At 40.3% G+C, this 17,744-nt stretch overlaps 1 protein-coding gene across 1 annotated transcript; it reads right to left on the bottom strand.

Moving 5' to 3' along the window:
- Nucleotides 1-59: 59 nt before the first annotated feature.
- LOC115144055 (multiple inositol polyphosphate phosphatase 1-like) lies at nt 60-5,589 on the bottom strand. Its single transcript, XM_029684694.2, has 5 exons — nt 4,872-5,589; nt 2,268-2,462; nt 1,764-1,861; nt 1,512-1,642; nt 60-1,125 (listed from the first exon to the last, which is right to left on the bottom strand). Exons 1-5 carry the CDS (start codon nt 5,461-5,463, stop codon nt 750-752), a joined length of 1,392 nt encoding a protein of 463 aa, XP_029540554.2. The 5' UTR covers nt 5,464-5,589; the 3' UTR covers nt 60-749.
- Nucleotides 5,590-17,744: the final 12,155 nt, after the last annotated feature.

The following is a 17,744-nucleotide window of genomic DNA, read 5'->3' on the forward strand; positions in this document are numbered from 1 at the left end:
ACTGATTTTGAAATGGTTGCTCAATTTGCATTTGATACAAAAGCAAATATGTCAAAATCTCAAGGCATTTACTTTAATCTGAAATATTTCACAAACAAATCAAATGACAATGTAGAAAATAATTAAATAAAGCTAAGGTAACCCCAAATTAAAAGCTTATTGTTCAAAATGTATATTTTGTTCACAATGCAGTCCAAAGATGGTTGAGTCCATATTTAAAAAAGGCTAAATTTGGAGTAAATGTTTCTGAAAATGAGTGCAAATATAAAAATCAGCCCAAACAAAATGACTCATTACAGAGCATTTTTTTTTTACAAACAAACAATTTCAAAGAGTTTCTCAGCAAGTAAACCCAACCCACTGCATCTATCCAGTGGCAGACGTTATATTCTACTCATTGTTTCTTTCTGCGTTTGGAAAAAGCATACTGTATGAAAACACAAAAAGGCACCTGAAATCTGCAATATAATATAAATCAATATGAAACCGTGAAATAGCATAAATATAAAGCTCTCCCTCCTCTAAAAAGAGTGAATTCAATTAAGACCCTGGATGACCCTAGAAAAGAAAGCAAGCATCATGATAACTTGTGCTAAAGTGACACCTGGGGAAAAAGGGGGCCCAGTAAAAGCTTTCTGTGAAACCTGTTACTTCTAAAAAAAAAAGACACCAGAAAAAAAGGAACTGGTTCAGACAAAACCTTTAAAACACCCTCTCTTGCATGACACAGACATTCACATGCCCCAAGCTCACAGCTCACAGTTTCTGTTGGGTCTGGACGGCTCGCACTCCTTCTCGAAATTGCAGCCGTGCAGCAACTCTCTGTAGGTCTCTCTGACCGTATTGTACAGAGGAGCCTGGTGGTTTATATCAGGGAATTTCAGAGGTGTCTCGTTGAGTAGGAACTGCAGCCGGAGGCCTTCACTGCAGTCATACAGCACAAAGACCAAGTTGGCTGCGTAAGGCACGATGCGGCTGGTGCGGAAGGTGCGGCCATGTTGCAGGTCAAAGTTGTCGGCGGTCAGGGGCGTCTCGTCTCTGAAAAAGCCCATGAGGGCCAACAGGGGCAGGAGGGTCTCGGCATGGCCCACCTGAATGGTCACAGCCTCAGATACATGCCCAAACCTGAACAGAAAAAAAAGGGGACGTAATCCACAATTCAAAAATCATGATGATAACCAGCCACACTTACTATGTTATTACAATGTTATAACTACTAAGGGAAGTGAGGTGAAATGCATCAGAGGGCAAAACAAAGGAGAAATGACGTAAACTGCTACATGGCAATTGATCAATGACTTTCCCCATTGTAGAGAGCCCATTTTTAAAACAGGTGTAACAATTAAATGGGAGAGGAAGTGATGGATATACCCTCAGGGACCCAATAGTTGTTCAATAACAAGCAAGGAGAGTGGCTTGATAACAATGATTGGCCTATTTAAGCACTTGTGTTTAAATTATACGATCATGGTAGTCAAAATGACTGTGGACTAACTTTACAACCAACTCACCTGATCTCATGAGCAACCTTATCAAGGCGATTGAACAGGTCATGAAAAAGAGCGCAACTGGACTTGCGGTTGATGTCATGACCATAGCCCCTCTTCCAGTACTGTTTCAGGTCATTTTTGTACTCCAGCACCTGAAAAGGCCCAGGTGATTGTGTTAATGAAAATGTGAAAGACCGGTTTGAACTGTATGACTGAACTGGGTTCTTCCTTGTTTATGAGGCAGAGGCAATAGCACTCCCGCTGTGTACATACTTGGGCGTCAGTCTCATCAAACAGGTTGCACCAGGAGGAGTTCAAAGATTTGATGGCAAACTCGTATGAGCACAGGAAGAATGCAGCCTCCACCAGATCTGGTGAGAAAGAGGGGAGAATTATTGAATGAATTCAACTGGCATAAGAGGATTGCATGTTTCAACTGTAACATTATGAACTCCCTAAACTACACAAAGTGGCTACGATTTGGAACCAAGCAACAAGTCCAGTTGCACATCTATCACTCCAGTGTTAATTTGCTCAATTATAATTACTTCACTACTATTGGCCTATTTACTGCCTTACCTCCTTATGCCATTTGCACATACTGTATAGACTTTTTCTATTGTGTTATTGACTGTACGTTTGTTTATTCCTTATGTAACTCTGTTGTTGTTTGTGTCGCACTGCTTTGCTTTATCTTGGCCAGTTCCCAGTTGTAAATGAGAACTTGTTCTCAACTGGACTACCTGGTGAAATAAAGGTGAAATAAAAAATAAAAACCTGGTGTGATGTGATTGTATGGAACTTGCAGTTGGGCAGCCATCTTCATCTGCACTATTTTCATCTCTGCTGAGGCCTTGAAGAGGTGGACCTCTTCGAGGGCAGTTTTGTTGTTCTCCACATCGTCAACAAATTTTTTGCACTGGTCAAAGAATCTCATCAACTCATCATTGATTTCGTGGCTGGGTCCAACTTCTGTAACAAGACAAAAAGAGAATACAATAAGTCCAAACATTGTGTATTATTGTTGCTGATCTCGGCCCCACCAGACTGTACTAATGGTGATCAGCAGTGCTTCATTTGTAAATCGATAGGTCCCGGAACACAGTGTGAGAGAGGGGAAGTTATGTGGGGGGTTCTGAGGTACCGGATTACATTGAGAGAAAAAGTTTCAAACACAATGTAGCAGCGCAGCAGACAGATCAAACATATAGCAGGCTACTGTTACATGGTGGTGAAATGGACAGCACTCTCCAAGGTGCTGATTAATTCAACGCATTTTATGGCCACATACTTGAGTAAAGCTGCGGGGCTTCTACAAGTCCGAATTTCTTATAGCCTAATTTTGTAGACAATGTACAGCAACATTTTTGACGTCACTGTAGAACACCCGCCATATGCATGAGCACACATACTCAGCTGTGGGGCTTGCAAGACCCCAATTTCATACAATTTTCAAGACATCAATGTAGCAGTAGATCAAATATCGGAATATAACTTAAAATAAAATAAATCAATGTAGGCTACAGCAGGTTATACGTTTGCGTGTTCTTGAACTCAAATTGCACCTGCTCCGAGCACTTTGTCAGTGGATGCACTGCAGGATTAGCAGTGCTGCTAGCTAAGGCATCGCCATCGGGAACAGTTTGCCCCTCACTCCTCTCATCCGACACTGATAGTCCTCTGGCTGGTTCTGGGTTCCATTCACCATCTTTCTCTAGATTTCTGGACTTGAAAAATGTCCTCAAACTCAATTTGACTTTACTTATCCATTTAAAAAAAATGTTTTGCCTTTCCCACGTTTCAAATTCAGTAGGGAGATGACTAGCCTTGGCTATGTGATGTAATTACGTAGGGAACTCTTCACTAGCTGACCACCACTACCAAGATCTGTGTCAAGATCAGTTACTTAACCTACCGGCCCTCCCCATAACCTATGTACAAATAAGAGAGCAGAGCTGTGTTTGAATACCCATACTAAACATTGTTTGTAGTATATACTCATTAAGTATGTAGTATAAGTTAATTTTAGTATACTGTAAACTAACAGCATCCTTTCAGTTAAGTGTACTTATGCTCCGCCTGTCTACCGGAAGTTGATGCTGTTGCTATGCAACTTCTTGCCACCATGTTAGCATAACAAATTACTAGCTAGACATCTTACGACTTCATTAACAATGTCCATTGAGAACGAACATCGACGATACCACTTAGCTAAGCATGACGTGAATAATCAATTCAATAAACGTTGGGTCGTTAGTTAGATAGCATATAATTAATAAACCGTCAATAAACTGTTGATTTATTAGTAGCCAAGTAACATTAGGTAGCTAGCTAACATACCGGTACATACAAGCAACTGCTGTAATGATATGCTATGCGGTTCGTAAGGCTAGCGTAGCAAAACAAATTGTCAGCCAACAATTGTAACGTAACTTATTTTAAAAGTAATTTTAAAAATGTATTACATTGCTCAACATTTATCATAATTATAGTTAACTAATTTAACTTATGAACTTTTCGTACTTACATTTGTATCTGCTCTCGTCAGACTTCGGCTGCATATTTTCCACCATTTTCTTAAAATCTGAAAATGTTGTGAAGCCACGCTAATTTCTGAAGAATTGCATTATGGGCCCTAAAAGCACAGAAAGTGTCCACTGTTGTATACTTTGAATTTTGGCGACTGTAGTAACACATCCAGGAGCTTTTGGCATACTAACTTTATACAATGGCTGGGTATAATTCCGAATACTGATTGGTTAAAACTGCATTCCAGACAGTGTCTATTCCACAAGTTACCACCTGCTATGACAAAAATGCCTATTTACTCTGTTCCATCTGCCCAGCCAGGCAATTTATAAACGTAACTATAAAAAACATCTAGACATTCTCACATTTATTTTAGACTAACATTTACAGGGGCCTAACAACACCTTTGCCAATATATCCACCAAACACCAGCTTCTCGGGTATTATTACTTAAATGACCAATAAGCATACTACATACTAAATGTACATCACAAATGGTAGTTTTCGAACACAGCTCAGGTTTATGGCGCCGACAGACATGGCAGCCCTGCTTCTAGCTCATAAGCAACCTTTTAAGTATGTTTTTTTGTGTGGATTATTTATCACAAGCATGCGAAATTACGTCTGCTAAATATGTGTACGTGACCAATAAAATTAGATTTAGAATCAGTGTGGCAGGATAGGATGAATATGCTGAAGGATCACCGCGCTTTTACATTAACGTCTTTCTGGGAGCGGGAGAAAAAAAAAGCACTGGTGATCCGTGTTTGTGACTGAGTGTGATACCCCCAGGCCTATTTATAATCCAGATAATAGGAAAAATACTAAACTAGGTTTACTCTACAAACTCACCTGTTACGTTCCAAAGGTTGAGTAGGCCTTCTTGGAAAGCGACAATGCTGTCCACGCATCTGTGTTTGGAGCTAGTGATGAAACGGATACGATGGCGCCTGAGGTTTTCCTCTGACATCAAAGATGGAAAGAATGTTGCCAACCTGACAGCCAGATGCCTATGGTCATCTCGCCCCTTTTCCACAAGCTTGCCATCCATGTCTTCAGTGTACCACATTTCCCACTTGGTTTTTATGTCAGTCAGCCATTTATCGGTGTTCATTGCGTCGTTTAGAACAAGGTCGTAAAGCCGTTGCATCCTTTTGATATTTTTGATCGTTGGATATCGTGTTCCGTGCCGAATTATGGCGGTCACATGAACAGCAGTGCAATCGGTACATCCCGGTTTTAAAAGGGATTTGTTTACCGAGAGGATGTCATTAATGAGATAGGGGTTTACTTCCTCATATCTGCCTTTCGTTCCGAAATAATTTGCAATCGCAGGTATGCTTGAATTAACGTTAGCATTTGCAACTGAGCAGTATGAAACCCGGGTCAAAGCTAGACTAAATGTCGTGAACAACAACGTGTGTTTAGATAACGCTGATGTCATTTCGTCAAATTAGTTGAGGTAGAAGCAACTGATACTTACAAACTACTAAACTAAGTTAGCTAGTACATCGCTCTCTGCTTTGTTTGTTGTTTCGCTGCGAACTTTGAACTTGGCAACAAAAAAAAAATGGAGCTCCACAAGCTGGCCAACCGTATTAAATCCCTGCGTTTTCGTGTGGCAAGGGACCCACACTAAACTGCATGACTTAGTTATAATCGGTGTAGAAATTGGACATAAATCAAGATAATAAAACAAACAGTGTTCAGAGCTGTGGGATATCAAAATCAATCAAATATCCCAAACGCAGCTAGACCCAGTGGATTCAACATCATTTGGTTTCTATCAGAAAAATACCACTTCTTCCCACCAGAGGGCGACTGCTATACAATAAAAGGTTTATCACAGTGCTTTTTATGTGCCTGAGCACGAGACACATTTTCTCTTATTTCCCGAGATTTGCGAAATTCCAGGATTGTAATAGTTCCGTAGCTATTCATCAGCAGAGCAGTAAGAAAATGAGAAATGGGCTTTGCATTAGTGAAATTGCTGAAAGAATTTCAGGTGCCGTGCACATTCCATCTTTCGGAGGCAAAGACTTCCCTATCGGACGCCACACACGCAATTTCTTGGTCTGTTTGACTACTCAGTTGCAAGCTAAATTCCAAATCTGTGTTGCGCGCAGACGGCTTCGTTAATAGATGGTGTAATGTTTAAGTACATTTACTGTCTATTTGAATACGCTATCATTATGCAGGAGCCTGTGGCTATCCATAGCTCATTAGAAATCTCCCAGGTGTACTTAATAGAGAGGACACCTTTCATCAACCACTCCTTACTTTCATTTTTTAGGGAAAAAAAATCCCCGGTGCAGCTGTGTCCATCTCCAGAGATAAATGGCACAGGTGCAGTGAAAATTCTAATGGAAGCTTGCACTTCTATATTGTTCTTGTTTTATAAAGAATGAATCATGCAATGATATGCATATCACGTGATATATATATGATTTAATAGTAAAGGTGTAAAGTGTAACCCTAGATATACATTACTTGCATTGCCTTTCAAATTCTTTACAATTCAAAACTTGTTTTTAAGAAAAAGCTTTTAACTGCCTAGGGGGGGGGGGTATTTATGGCCTAATCTATGGCGTATGGGAATTGGTGAACAATTAATGTCCATGATTTAAGTCCTTTTTATGTAATTTTACATCTTAAAGTTAGTGTGGAAGAGGTGAAACATTTTTTGTTGTCTGTCAACAATGACAGAGACTGGCTGAAAGGCAATGTCTTTGTTTGGTAGGTAGGCTAATATGCTTTGAAATGTATACACAGTGATGAGGGTTGGATTTGATTGTAGCTGTGCGTGGCTTTCCCTGGCATCAGTAATATGGTCTTCATTCCTTCCATTGGCTGAAAATGGCCCAATCTTTTTCACAATTTGGCCTACGGTAAATTTAACCAAACAAGCTTGATATAATGTTTAATTTCCTCAACGTTCTCATCCACCACAGGCTGGTTTGCCTTTCAGATGGATGTTGTTTGGATGTGGTTTTTCACAGTCAGTCAAAGGCCAAAGCACACACTGCTGTGTTGTAGGCATCAAGATGTTTTTTTTTCAGGACCAAATGAGCACTGATAAATTAGCTTGGCTGTTTTAAAATAGTGCTCACACTTTTGGGCTTTAGATTTTGCACTTTTCAGGCTCTTACAATGTCTCGTTAAGTTTTGTCCTGGCTCATCTAGCTGATATTTAACTGCTTTTGTTGCTGATGAAGCACTGGTTAGTGTAAATAGGGGGAATGGACTGAGATAATTCCTGAAACACACAGTTCGTGTCTGTTGGTAGTTATCCCTATGAATCACACTAGCAGGATCTGTCCTGTTTGACACACGAAACAAATATATTTGTAAAGTGGATGGAAATAAGTTGATCTTGGTCCAGTTGAGTCATTGTTTTCATTTCCATCTGTGCAACAGTAGTGCCTAAACCACCACGGTTTGTTGAAGAAATGTAAGGAAAGTTTTAATTCACCAATTTGTATTGCAATAATGTCATGACTTATTTGTGGCCTGAAACCAAATAAATTCATTACAAATCCTACAATGTGATTTTCTGGATTTTTTCCCCTCATTTTGTCTGTCATAGTTGAAGTGTACCTATGATGAAAATTACAGGCCTCTCTCATCTTTATAAGTGGGAGAACTTGCACAATTGGTGGCTGACTAAATACTTTTTTGCCCCACTGTAGCTCTAGAATCCTTGACTCTCTGAATCAGACTATTACTGGCAGGCAGCACTGCTGCAAAAGAAGCGATGTCTCTTAGATAGCAATCATCTCACTCTCCCAATTCGCCAGTGGATACAGTTACTATTAAATGTTTTAACATTAGAGTTTTCCAACAATTTGACAAATATACTTAACTCTGTAAAGCATATCAGTTAAGCCCAACACATACAAATAAACAATATACAGTATATGTACTTCACAGTGCCTTCAGAAAGTATTCACACCCCTTTTCCCACTTTTTATTGTGTTACCGACTGAATTTAAAATGGATGAAGTTTAGATTTGTGTCACTGGCCTACACACAATACCCAATAATGTCAGTGGAATTATGTTTTTTGACATTAATAAAAAAATTAAAAGCTGAAGTGTCTTGAGTCAATAAGTATTCGACCCCTTTCTTATGGCAAGGCAAAATAACTTCAGGAGTAAAAATGTGCTTAACAAGTCATATAATAAGTTGTATGGACTCACTCTTGTGTGCAATAATAGTGTTTAACATGATATTTGAATTACTATCTCATCTCTGTACCCCACGCATACAATTATCTCTAAGGTCCCTCAGTCGAGCAGTGAAATTCAAACATAGATTCAACCACAAAGACCAGGGAGGTTTTCTGGAGAAAATACATTTTGGCTGGGTGGGGTTGGGGGAATAGGATGGGAGGTTGAGGCCCATTTCTTTTTTTTATATATTGAATTTACTACCAATTAAACTGTTTCTAACTCTTTTTAATTTATTTTGAGTGGCAGCCTACTGGTACATGTTTTATAAACGTATCATTTGAAATGGATAACCCCCCTCCCAACAAAAAAATAACCAAACAAACAAAAATGTGGTAAAAAAAAAAAAATGTGTCCCGAAGTCAAACGTTCAGTTGTTCGCTTACAAATAAATACCCGTGTGAAGTGCACGGGCAGCTTTCCATACTGTCTGAAAAGTGTGCAATGGTCCTCCACCGTTCAACTGGCAAGGCCACTGCAGAGATGGGCAACTTTTTATCTCACAGCATACTTAATTCCCAATCCCAACGTTAGTAATGTACTGTATCAGAGAGAGCAGATCATTTGTAGACCTTGATAAGTTGCATAATGATTTTTACGGCTGCTCCATTTCTCTTTAATGTCTTCTCTGCGAAGAACGTTGTCAATAATTATTTCTAGGTATTAGCCGATCTGTTCCGAAGTATGTAGAGGTGTAGATCCTCTACATCTGTCTCATACTTTTAAGGGGATGTCTCATATTCAAGTTTTTTAAAGCCCGTGTTTTTGTGCACCAGCGCCACTGCTGAATGGTCCAAACCAGTCAACAACCTTTTGGCCTGAGCTACGGTTTTTCTCGCTCCAGCTTGGTTGCGGTGGTGTTATCAGATCAGTGGGGAAGGAAGTTATCATCAAGCGATAAATGATGCCAGCTGGTCACCAGACCTAGACCGTACAACCCCCTGTTCTAATCCTCTCCCGCCGCTTCTCCTTTGACGTGGCTTTACTAAAGCCGAATCGTCTGGCTGTCTGACAGCAATGAGGTGATGCCGTGGCCAAATTTAGAGGATTGGCCCACGTTGTCTTTCGTGAGTAAAAGAGGTCACCAGTCGGGTATGAGGGTAGTTGAAGAGGGCAGTTTCTTGATGAAAAGCTGAGTTTTTTAATTGGCGCAAAATGGTCTAACGCTCCTGCCTCAATGATTTTAGTATATCTAGATTGAGTTGAGTCACCAGAAGCTGCCGTGAAATAGAATGTGCTGCTCCAATAGACACCACAGTGGAAACTTCGCATCACATTTCGAGGAGAAAATTACTCATTCTCTAAAGTAACGTGCTGTCTCTCTGTGGACTCTGTAGTCTGACTTTTTCCTCCAAAAATGATTTGGTCCAAGTGAGTAAATGTCACCTGTTAGGTAGCTGGAGGTAAATGCTTTGAATGCACATAGGCCTATTTCCATTGAATATGAATAGAGAGGAGGGTTGAAATTAGAGGTCAACCATTATGATTTTTCAACGCCGATCGGCCGATTTGTAAAATATATGTGTGTGTACACACATTTTTTGTAATAATGACAATTGCAACAATACTGAATGAACACTTATTTTAACTTAATATAATACATATGGGCTTTTGGATGGGTGTTCTTAAGGTGATTCCACAGGTTGGTGGTATTTTGTGATTTAGCTGTTGCTGACCCCATGCTTACATCTTTATCACAAATAAGACACCTTGCTATCCCTGGTGCCAATTCCATGTAATAGTCCCACACTGGTGCTCTGCTTTTCTCTGCCATCTGTAAAAAACACACACAGCTCTGAAGTGACAATGATACTGAAGAGTCTGCTTAGGAGACAAATACTCTCAACTGTTTGAATAAAAATAGAGTTTAAGTTACCTGTGATGAATGTTGAAAACAAAAACTGTAATTTCTATATGCAGGAAATCCTATTTTAATAATGGACATGGTAAGAATTGACTACCAAAGTGTGAGTCATAATTCCCATGACACCTTCTAGCAAAATCTGTAAAGCGGTTCCTTCATTAATTTATTCCATAGGATATTTTTAGATTCACTTAAAATAAGGTCTGTGTTTCGTGTAGGCTTACACCACCTTGCCAATTGTATAACTGTGTAGATATCCATAGGACAAGGTAACTCTGATCAATATTGGCTAAATATAAGTGAAAGGCATTTTTTTGTAGAGTGGATTTCTGAAAATATTTTGACAAACGTTACCTTAACCTAGTGAGATTTACACGGGTATCAAAGACCATGGCAGGCAGAGCAAACCCTGGATATCACAAGTAGTGTTTTTATTACACACACACACACCTGTTTTAGTACGAAGGATGGATTCCTCACTGATTTTCCACTCTCTCATCAATAGTTGTCTGGCCATGTGAGGTTACTGAGAATACTCTGTATGCAATACACGTTCAGTGTTTGGTTTGAAGAGACCTGAGTAGGAAATAAACTGACGTTTGTAGGGGGTTTTATGGGTCAGACGCACTGAGAAATCTGACTGCCGATAGGTAGACTACTTTGCACCTCTGCACAGTGTCGGCAGTTAACGTTTTGTTGTTCACAAAGCATCTGATTAATTTAAATACTCCAGGCCACAAGGTGGCAGTAGATTTTTTTTGGGCTTGTGCCTACTGTAGCTAATGTAAGCTAACTAGGAAGCTGTGCTAATGTTGTTGCTAGCTAGCTAGATAATAACCAGATGGCCACAACTAGATAACTAGCAACATAATTACATCACAATGGATTTGTTGTTGAATGAAGCAGCTGCATGTTACCTATCAAGAGTCGTGGATTAGCTAGCTACCCACTGGGCACACACTGGTTGAATCAATGTTGTTTTTAATGAAATGACGTTGAACCAACGTGCAATTGATGTTGACTTGACATCTGTGCCCAGTGGGTAGCTATGTTGTCCTAAATGGCGACGCTAACCGTTTTGCTAACGATAGCTAGCAAGCAAACTGAACCTAACTCTGATTGTCTCAAAGTCAAGTTCTCGGCCACTGATGAGCATTGCGATTCTACAATAGACACTGCAGGTTTGTCGGTGCCAGGTCGGTTCACAGCAGGGACGTATTTTGTTCTAGCAAGAGAAGGAACGGCCTCTTACTGTGCTAAGTACCTATCGGCAGTCAAATTCCTCAGTGTGTCTGTACCATTAGGCTTCCTGTAACGACTGATTCATCATATCACACAATAAGTGCTCATCATGTGATTTTTGACTGTTATCTTGAATGATGTTGTGAAACTGCTTGACCGTGTTAAATCTTTTAGATGTTCAATATAGACTGTGGCTCAGACTGATACTGTAATCACTAAATTGCAAGAATTAGCCTCCTAGATATCCCAAATCAATCACTCTTGCCTCACATAACTATTCAACAAGGGGTGTGACTTCGTTCTTTGATATCCTCATTTGTTGTACGGTCCAATGCACTGGCCTATGAGACCTACAGGGTTGAAGACTTCAAATCTGTCAATGGATGACAGGACACTTGGGACACCCCTAATGTTTAGAAAGATAACTACTTTCCCTGTTGTAGGCCTATATGTTATTACTAATATCAATGATCGCTAAGTCGGACTCTTGGAATTCAGGTTTCTTTCCCACGGTTCCTCTCTGTGGCTCTGTCATTCACACTGATTTGAGAGCACTTCTACGTTGTGGCACGTACAATTTTGAATAGGCCACGTCATGGTCACAATAGGCCCACAATTTATATTCTGCTTTATAATGACGTTCTAAATTAGACTCACTTTGTTGATTCATGCTCTTGGCTACTCTTCTTCCCGGGGAACTTTAAGAGCTCCGATGGTCGGTCTGAACGTGAACACTCATTGCTTGTGGTACGGCTTTGGAAACATAAGTAAGGTATCTTTCATTACAGCGCGTGTTTACGAAAGTTAGATGGAAAACCGAGGCAACCACCTGTGCTAATTAGCTATCTAGCATGCTCCAAACACCAATATGTAATGGAAGAAGGCCGCCAGAAACACGTCGTAACTGTCAAATGCTTTTGGCTGCAACTGTGATAAAGCCAGTTATCACAGTGTATACAGTAAATGTACATTTTTCATTTGTGAAATTATTTTGATCTGAAATGAAAGTAAATGGCTTTCTTTCTAGAACTGGATCGCAATTGAGAATCAATGTTTGACATATGTTTGTTGTTGAATGCTGTTGAGCACTGAAACCTGAACTAGAGACCTCTGTTTAAAATTTGACAGTGTTTTTATATACTTATAACAGATCCGGCGGCTCTGTTTGGCTTAGTTGCTGTGAGCACTGCTGTCTGTCCTGGGATCCTGCCAGATTCCGCATAGGGTCGAGAGACACTAAAGCCCAGCTAGCCTAGCTGGCTCGGCGGTCTCAAATGGAGATCGCTTTTGAACGTTTCCAGTGTTGCAGGAGCTGTGTTGACTTTGCTTTGTTCCAGGACAATGTGGACCGCGCTGACTTTCAATGTAGTAATGGCTTGCTACAGGAGCGAAGTGGCTACTCTTAGCAAGCAAGTAGCAAACCTACACAAGCTATTGGGGAATCCACGCCAGCCTACTTTTTCTTTTTCTTCCACCCCAGTAGCCGGACGCCTCTCTGGTCTGGTGGAAGTTTTTCTGGCATGCCAGCTCTCCACAGCCGACTGGCCGGTGCTCAGCAGGGTTCCATCCCTGAAGGGGTCTCCCCTTCCCTGGAGAACAGAGCTGTTCTCGACCTAACTAACCAGCCACGTCACTCGCCGAATTAAGTCGAAGAAAGCGTCCTCTGGCAACGGGGGTCTCCATGGAGATGTTGAGCCCGGATTTGACACAGACCAGAAACAGCTTTGCCGTCCTAGATCCAGAGGTTCTGCCGCATTCTTCCTTGAGGGCTTCCCATTCAAGATCGGATCCGGATCCTGAGGTACCTGCGTCTTCGTCCTCTCTGGTGGATTCTACCTCGGGTTCAAATTCTTGGAGCTCCCACCCTCATCAGACCGGAAGGCTGCCTGAGAGACCGGCCCATTCAACATCACCAGCTGTCATCAAGGCAAAAACCTTGATTCTCAAGGCAAAAACCCTGTGCTACCCAGGAGCACGAGTACATGACATCACAAGGCTGCTTCTGACTGTTCTACGACAGATGCCGGGAGCTGACTCTGTTGTAGTCCATGTTGGGTCAAATGACATCACGACGGATAGCTCAGAACATTTGGATATGGATTTTAAAGAACTGATTTTAGCAAAAAAAACAGCCAATCGTTTCAGGTTCAGTACCATCGTTGGGCCGTGGGTGTGAAAGATTCAGAAGACTGCTGAAATTACACATCTGGCTAAAAGATTACTTTAGCTCTGCTGGACTCTGTCCACACATTTCAAGGCTACGTTGAAACAATTACTTTTCAATGATTCAAGAACAGCTCAGTTAATCCCTACCATTGTGACAATGAGTCGTCATAATACTGCATCAAATGTACATGATCCTAGGGGCATTGGCAAACACAATGTATGTAACTTAATTTATGTACCCCTAATTGCACCGAATAGATCTGTTTATCCTACAGCTATTGTATGCAGTAATCATGAGCCTATGAACCAGAGTTACACTGTTAGCACTGAGGCGGTGTGACCTAGTAGGAAGACCACTTTGTGCAGCTCACTCACATGAGCAAGTCTACTTCTGATAAGCCTCCCAGTAAAGCATTAAAAACAATCAAGCAACCCAGAAAAGTGCTAAAAAATAGCTCATATTAACATATGCAGCCTGAGAAACAAGGTCCATGAAGTCAATAACTTGCTTGTAACAGATGACATTCATATTCTGACTATCTCTGAAACTCACTTAGATAATACCTTTGATGATACAGTGGTAGCAATAGATGGTTATAACATCTTCCGAAAATACAGAAATTCCGAAGGGGGCGGTATTGCGGTCTATATTCAGAACCATATTCCTGTAAGCTTAGAGACGATCTAATGTTAAATACTGTTGAGGTAATATGACTCCAGGTTTATCTGCCTCACCTAAAGCCCATTCTTCTGGGAAACTGCTATAGACCACCATGTGTCAGTATCTGGATAATATGTGTGAAATGCTTGATAATGTATGTGATATCAATAGAGGTATCTTTTCTGGGCGATTTAAATATTAACTGGCCCTCATCAAGCTGCCCACTCAATAAAAAACTTCAAACTGTAACCAATGCCTGCAACAAACAGCACAGGAATTAAATAATCAACATGTATTGATTACATCTTTACCAATGCTGCAGAAATTTGCTTTAAAGCAGTATCCAAATCTATAGGATGTAGTGATCACAATATAATAGCCATATCTAGGAAAACCAAAGTTCCAAAGACTTGACCTAATATAGTATATAAGAGGTCATACAATACTTTTTGTAGTGATTCATATGTTGATGTAAAGAATATTTGCTGGTGTGTAATGAGGAGCAACCATACGCTGCACTTGGCACATTTATGAAATTGCTTATTCCAGTTATTAATATGCATGCACCCATTAATTAAATTACTGTAAAATCCCTGTGGATTGATGAGGAATTGAAAAACGGTATGGTTGAGAGGAATGAGACAAAAGGTATGGCAAGTAAGTCTGGCAGCCCAACTGATTGGCAAACATACTGCAAATTAAGAAATCATGTAACTAAACTAGATAAAAATAAAAAGCAGCTATACTGTGAAACAAAGATGAATGATAGTAAAAAGCTTTAGGACACCTGAAATTACATTTTGGGGGAAAAATCCAACTCTGCTCCATCAATCATTGAATCAGATGGCTCATTCATCACAAAGCCCACTGATATTGCCAATTAGTTCAATTGCTTTTTCATTGGCAAGATGAGCAAACTTAGGGATGACATTCAAGCAACAAACGCTGACACTACACATCCAAGTATATCAGACCAAATTATGAAAGACAAGTATTGGAATTTGGAATTCCAAAAAGTCAGTGTGAAAGAGATCAAAATAATTGTGTTGTCTATCAACAATGACAATCTGGATGGAAAATTACTGAGGATAATAGCAGATGATATTGCTACTCCTATTTGCCACATCTTTAATATAAGCCTACTAGAAAGTGTGTGCCCTTAGGCCTGGAGGGAAGCAAAAGTAATTCCGCTACCTAACCATAGTAATGTCCCCTTTACTGGCTCAAATAGCCGACCAATCAGCCTGTACCAACCCTTAGTAAACTTCTTGAATAAATTGTGTCTGACCAGATACAATGCTATTTCACAGTAAACAAATTGACTTTCAAACAGACTTTCAGCACACTTATAGGGAAGGACACTCAACAAGGACAGCCCTTACACAAATGATTGGCTGAGAGAAATTGAAGATAAAATGATTGTGGGGGCTATCTTGTTAGACTTCAGTGCAGCTTTTGACATTATTGATCATAGTCTGCTGCTGGAAAAACGTATGTGTTATGGCTTTACACCCCCTGCTATAATGTGGATAAAGAGTTACTTGTGTAACAGAACACAGAGGGTGTTCTTTAATGGAAGCCTCTCAAACATAATCCAGGTAGAATCAGGAATTCCCCAGGGTAGCTGTTTAGGCCACTTGCTTTTTTCAATCTTTACTAACGACATGCCACTGGCTTTGAGTAAAGCCAGAGTGTCTATGTATGCGGATGACTCGACACTATACATGATGTACAGTGACTGCAATGACTGCAACACTTAACAAAGAGTTGCAGATAGGTTCAAATTGGGTGGCAAGGAATAAGTTAGCCCTAAATATTTCTAAAACTATAAGCATTGTATTTGGGACAAATCATTCACTAAACCCTAAACCTCAACCAAATAATCTAATAAATAATGTGGAAATTGAGCAAGTTGAAATGATTAAACTGCTTGGAGTAGCCCTGGATTGTAAACTGTCATGGCAAAACATATTGAAACAACAGTAGCTAAGATGGGGAGAAGTATGTCCATAATAAAGCTCTGCTCTGCCTTCTTAACAACACTATCAACAAGGCAGGTCCTACATGCAAGAAATGTTTTGTCATACAGTCTGATATACCACAGCTGTCAGCCAATCAGCATTTAGGGCTCGAACCACCCAGTTTATAATAAAGTATATGTCACGGGCGTCGTAAGAAACGGACCATGGTGCAGCGTGGTGAGCGTACATATTCCTCTTTATTAGAAATGTCGCCAACAAAACCAATAAACAATACAAAACGACCGTGACTCTTAACAGGGCTATGAATGCCTCTAACAAAGTTAACTACTCACCCTGAAGGAGGGAAAAGGGCTACCTAAGTATGATTCCCAATCAGAGACAACGATAGACAGCTGTCCCTGATTGAGAACCATACCCGGCCAAAACATAGAAATAAAGAAACATAGAATGCCCACCCAAATCACACCCTGACCAAACCAAAATAGAGACATAAAAAGGCTCGTGACAGTATATATTAGGCTATCAATGAGTATGGCTAAGCTATTCTTCATAGTGCCAGTGAATTGACGTTGAACATTGTCAAATGCATCAGATTAATTAGGACTAAATGTGCAATAAAAAAAGTATTGTCTATAGCTTATTTAATGAAACCCTGGCTGGCTGTTGATGTCCTAGGTCAGGGCTCTCCAACCTTGTTCCCGGAGAGCTACCTTCCAGTAGGGTTTCACTCCAACCCCAGTTGTAACTAACCTGTTTCAGTTTATCAACCAGCTAATTATGGAATCAGATGCGCTAAATCAGGGAGAGCCCTGTCCTAGACAATACATTGCAAAGCACCATCCCCGCTAAACGTTTTGGAATTGGCAAGTTCACTTTCTCATCCATAAACACAGTCAAGTGCAAATACGGGTAAGCAGCTCAAATCAGCAGGATGTGGGGCGTTGTTATTAGGAAGGTCGTCTATCATGGATGGATCGCTAAAATAATGATTAGGTTCACACTTCATCAATTTAAATATTATGGGGAGACCTATACATTTGGCAGCCAAGCACGAGTTATCAGTGTAGCCTATTATCGTCTAGATATGACGTTGAAATACACTATATTCACGCCTACAATAAAAACCTCCAGGCTTCCGTCATGAGCAGGGTCGGCCCTACCATTAGGCAAGATTTGGCCGCGGCACTTGAATTTGGGGCGGCATTTTGACAATTGGCTGGTGCCCCTGATTGGCTACTATACCGCCCGCGGTACCCCAGCCACAGCTCCCGCCCCCACCCCATTCCCGCTTCTCCCCAAGTTCACTCCCACTATCATTTGTAGCTATGGTGATGTGTGTGTTTATATGGGATTATCCAATTGTGAAACATTAATAAAAATGAATCTGCCAATTAAATGATTATATTTAAAAAAAAATGTTTGACAAAAACGATTAGTGATTAAGGCAGTTAGCCAGCTACTACTAGTGGATATCATTTAAACTAAAAGTGATCTATAGAGACATGGTAGCAAATCGTTTTTGTCTCTTAGATTTGAAACAATCAGGTAACAAATTTTTTTTTTAAAACAATGAGAAAAGAG

This window comes from Oncorhynchus nerka, linkage group LG16 (assembly GCF_034236695.1).
Source record: "Oncorhynchus nerka isolate Pitt River linkage group LG16, Oner_Uvic_2.0, whole genome shotgun sequence".
NCBI classification, from domain to species: domain Eukaryota; kingdom Metazoa; phylum Chordata; class Actinopteri; order Salmoniformes; family Salmonidae; genus Oncorhynchus; species Oncorhynchus nerka.

Excerpts from the sequence above, each read along its gene's own strand:
- LOC115144055 (XM_029684694.2), bottom strand. The coding sequence starts at position 5,463 with ATGACATCAGCGTTATCTAAACACACGTTGTTGTTCACGACATTTAGT. Across the intron at positions 2,463-4,871 it reads CAACCTTTGGAACGTAACAG|AAGTTGGACCCAGCCACGAA; the intron begins GTGAGTTTGTAG and ends GTCTTGTTACAG. Across the intron at positions 1,643-1,763 it reads TTGATGAGACTGACGCCCAA|GTGCTGGAGTACAAAAATGA; the intron begins GTATGTACACAG and ends GGGCCTTTTCAG.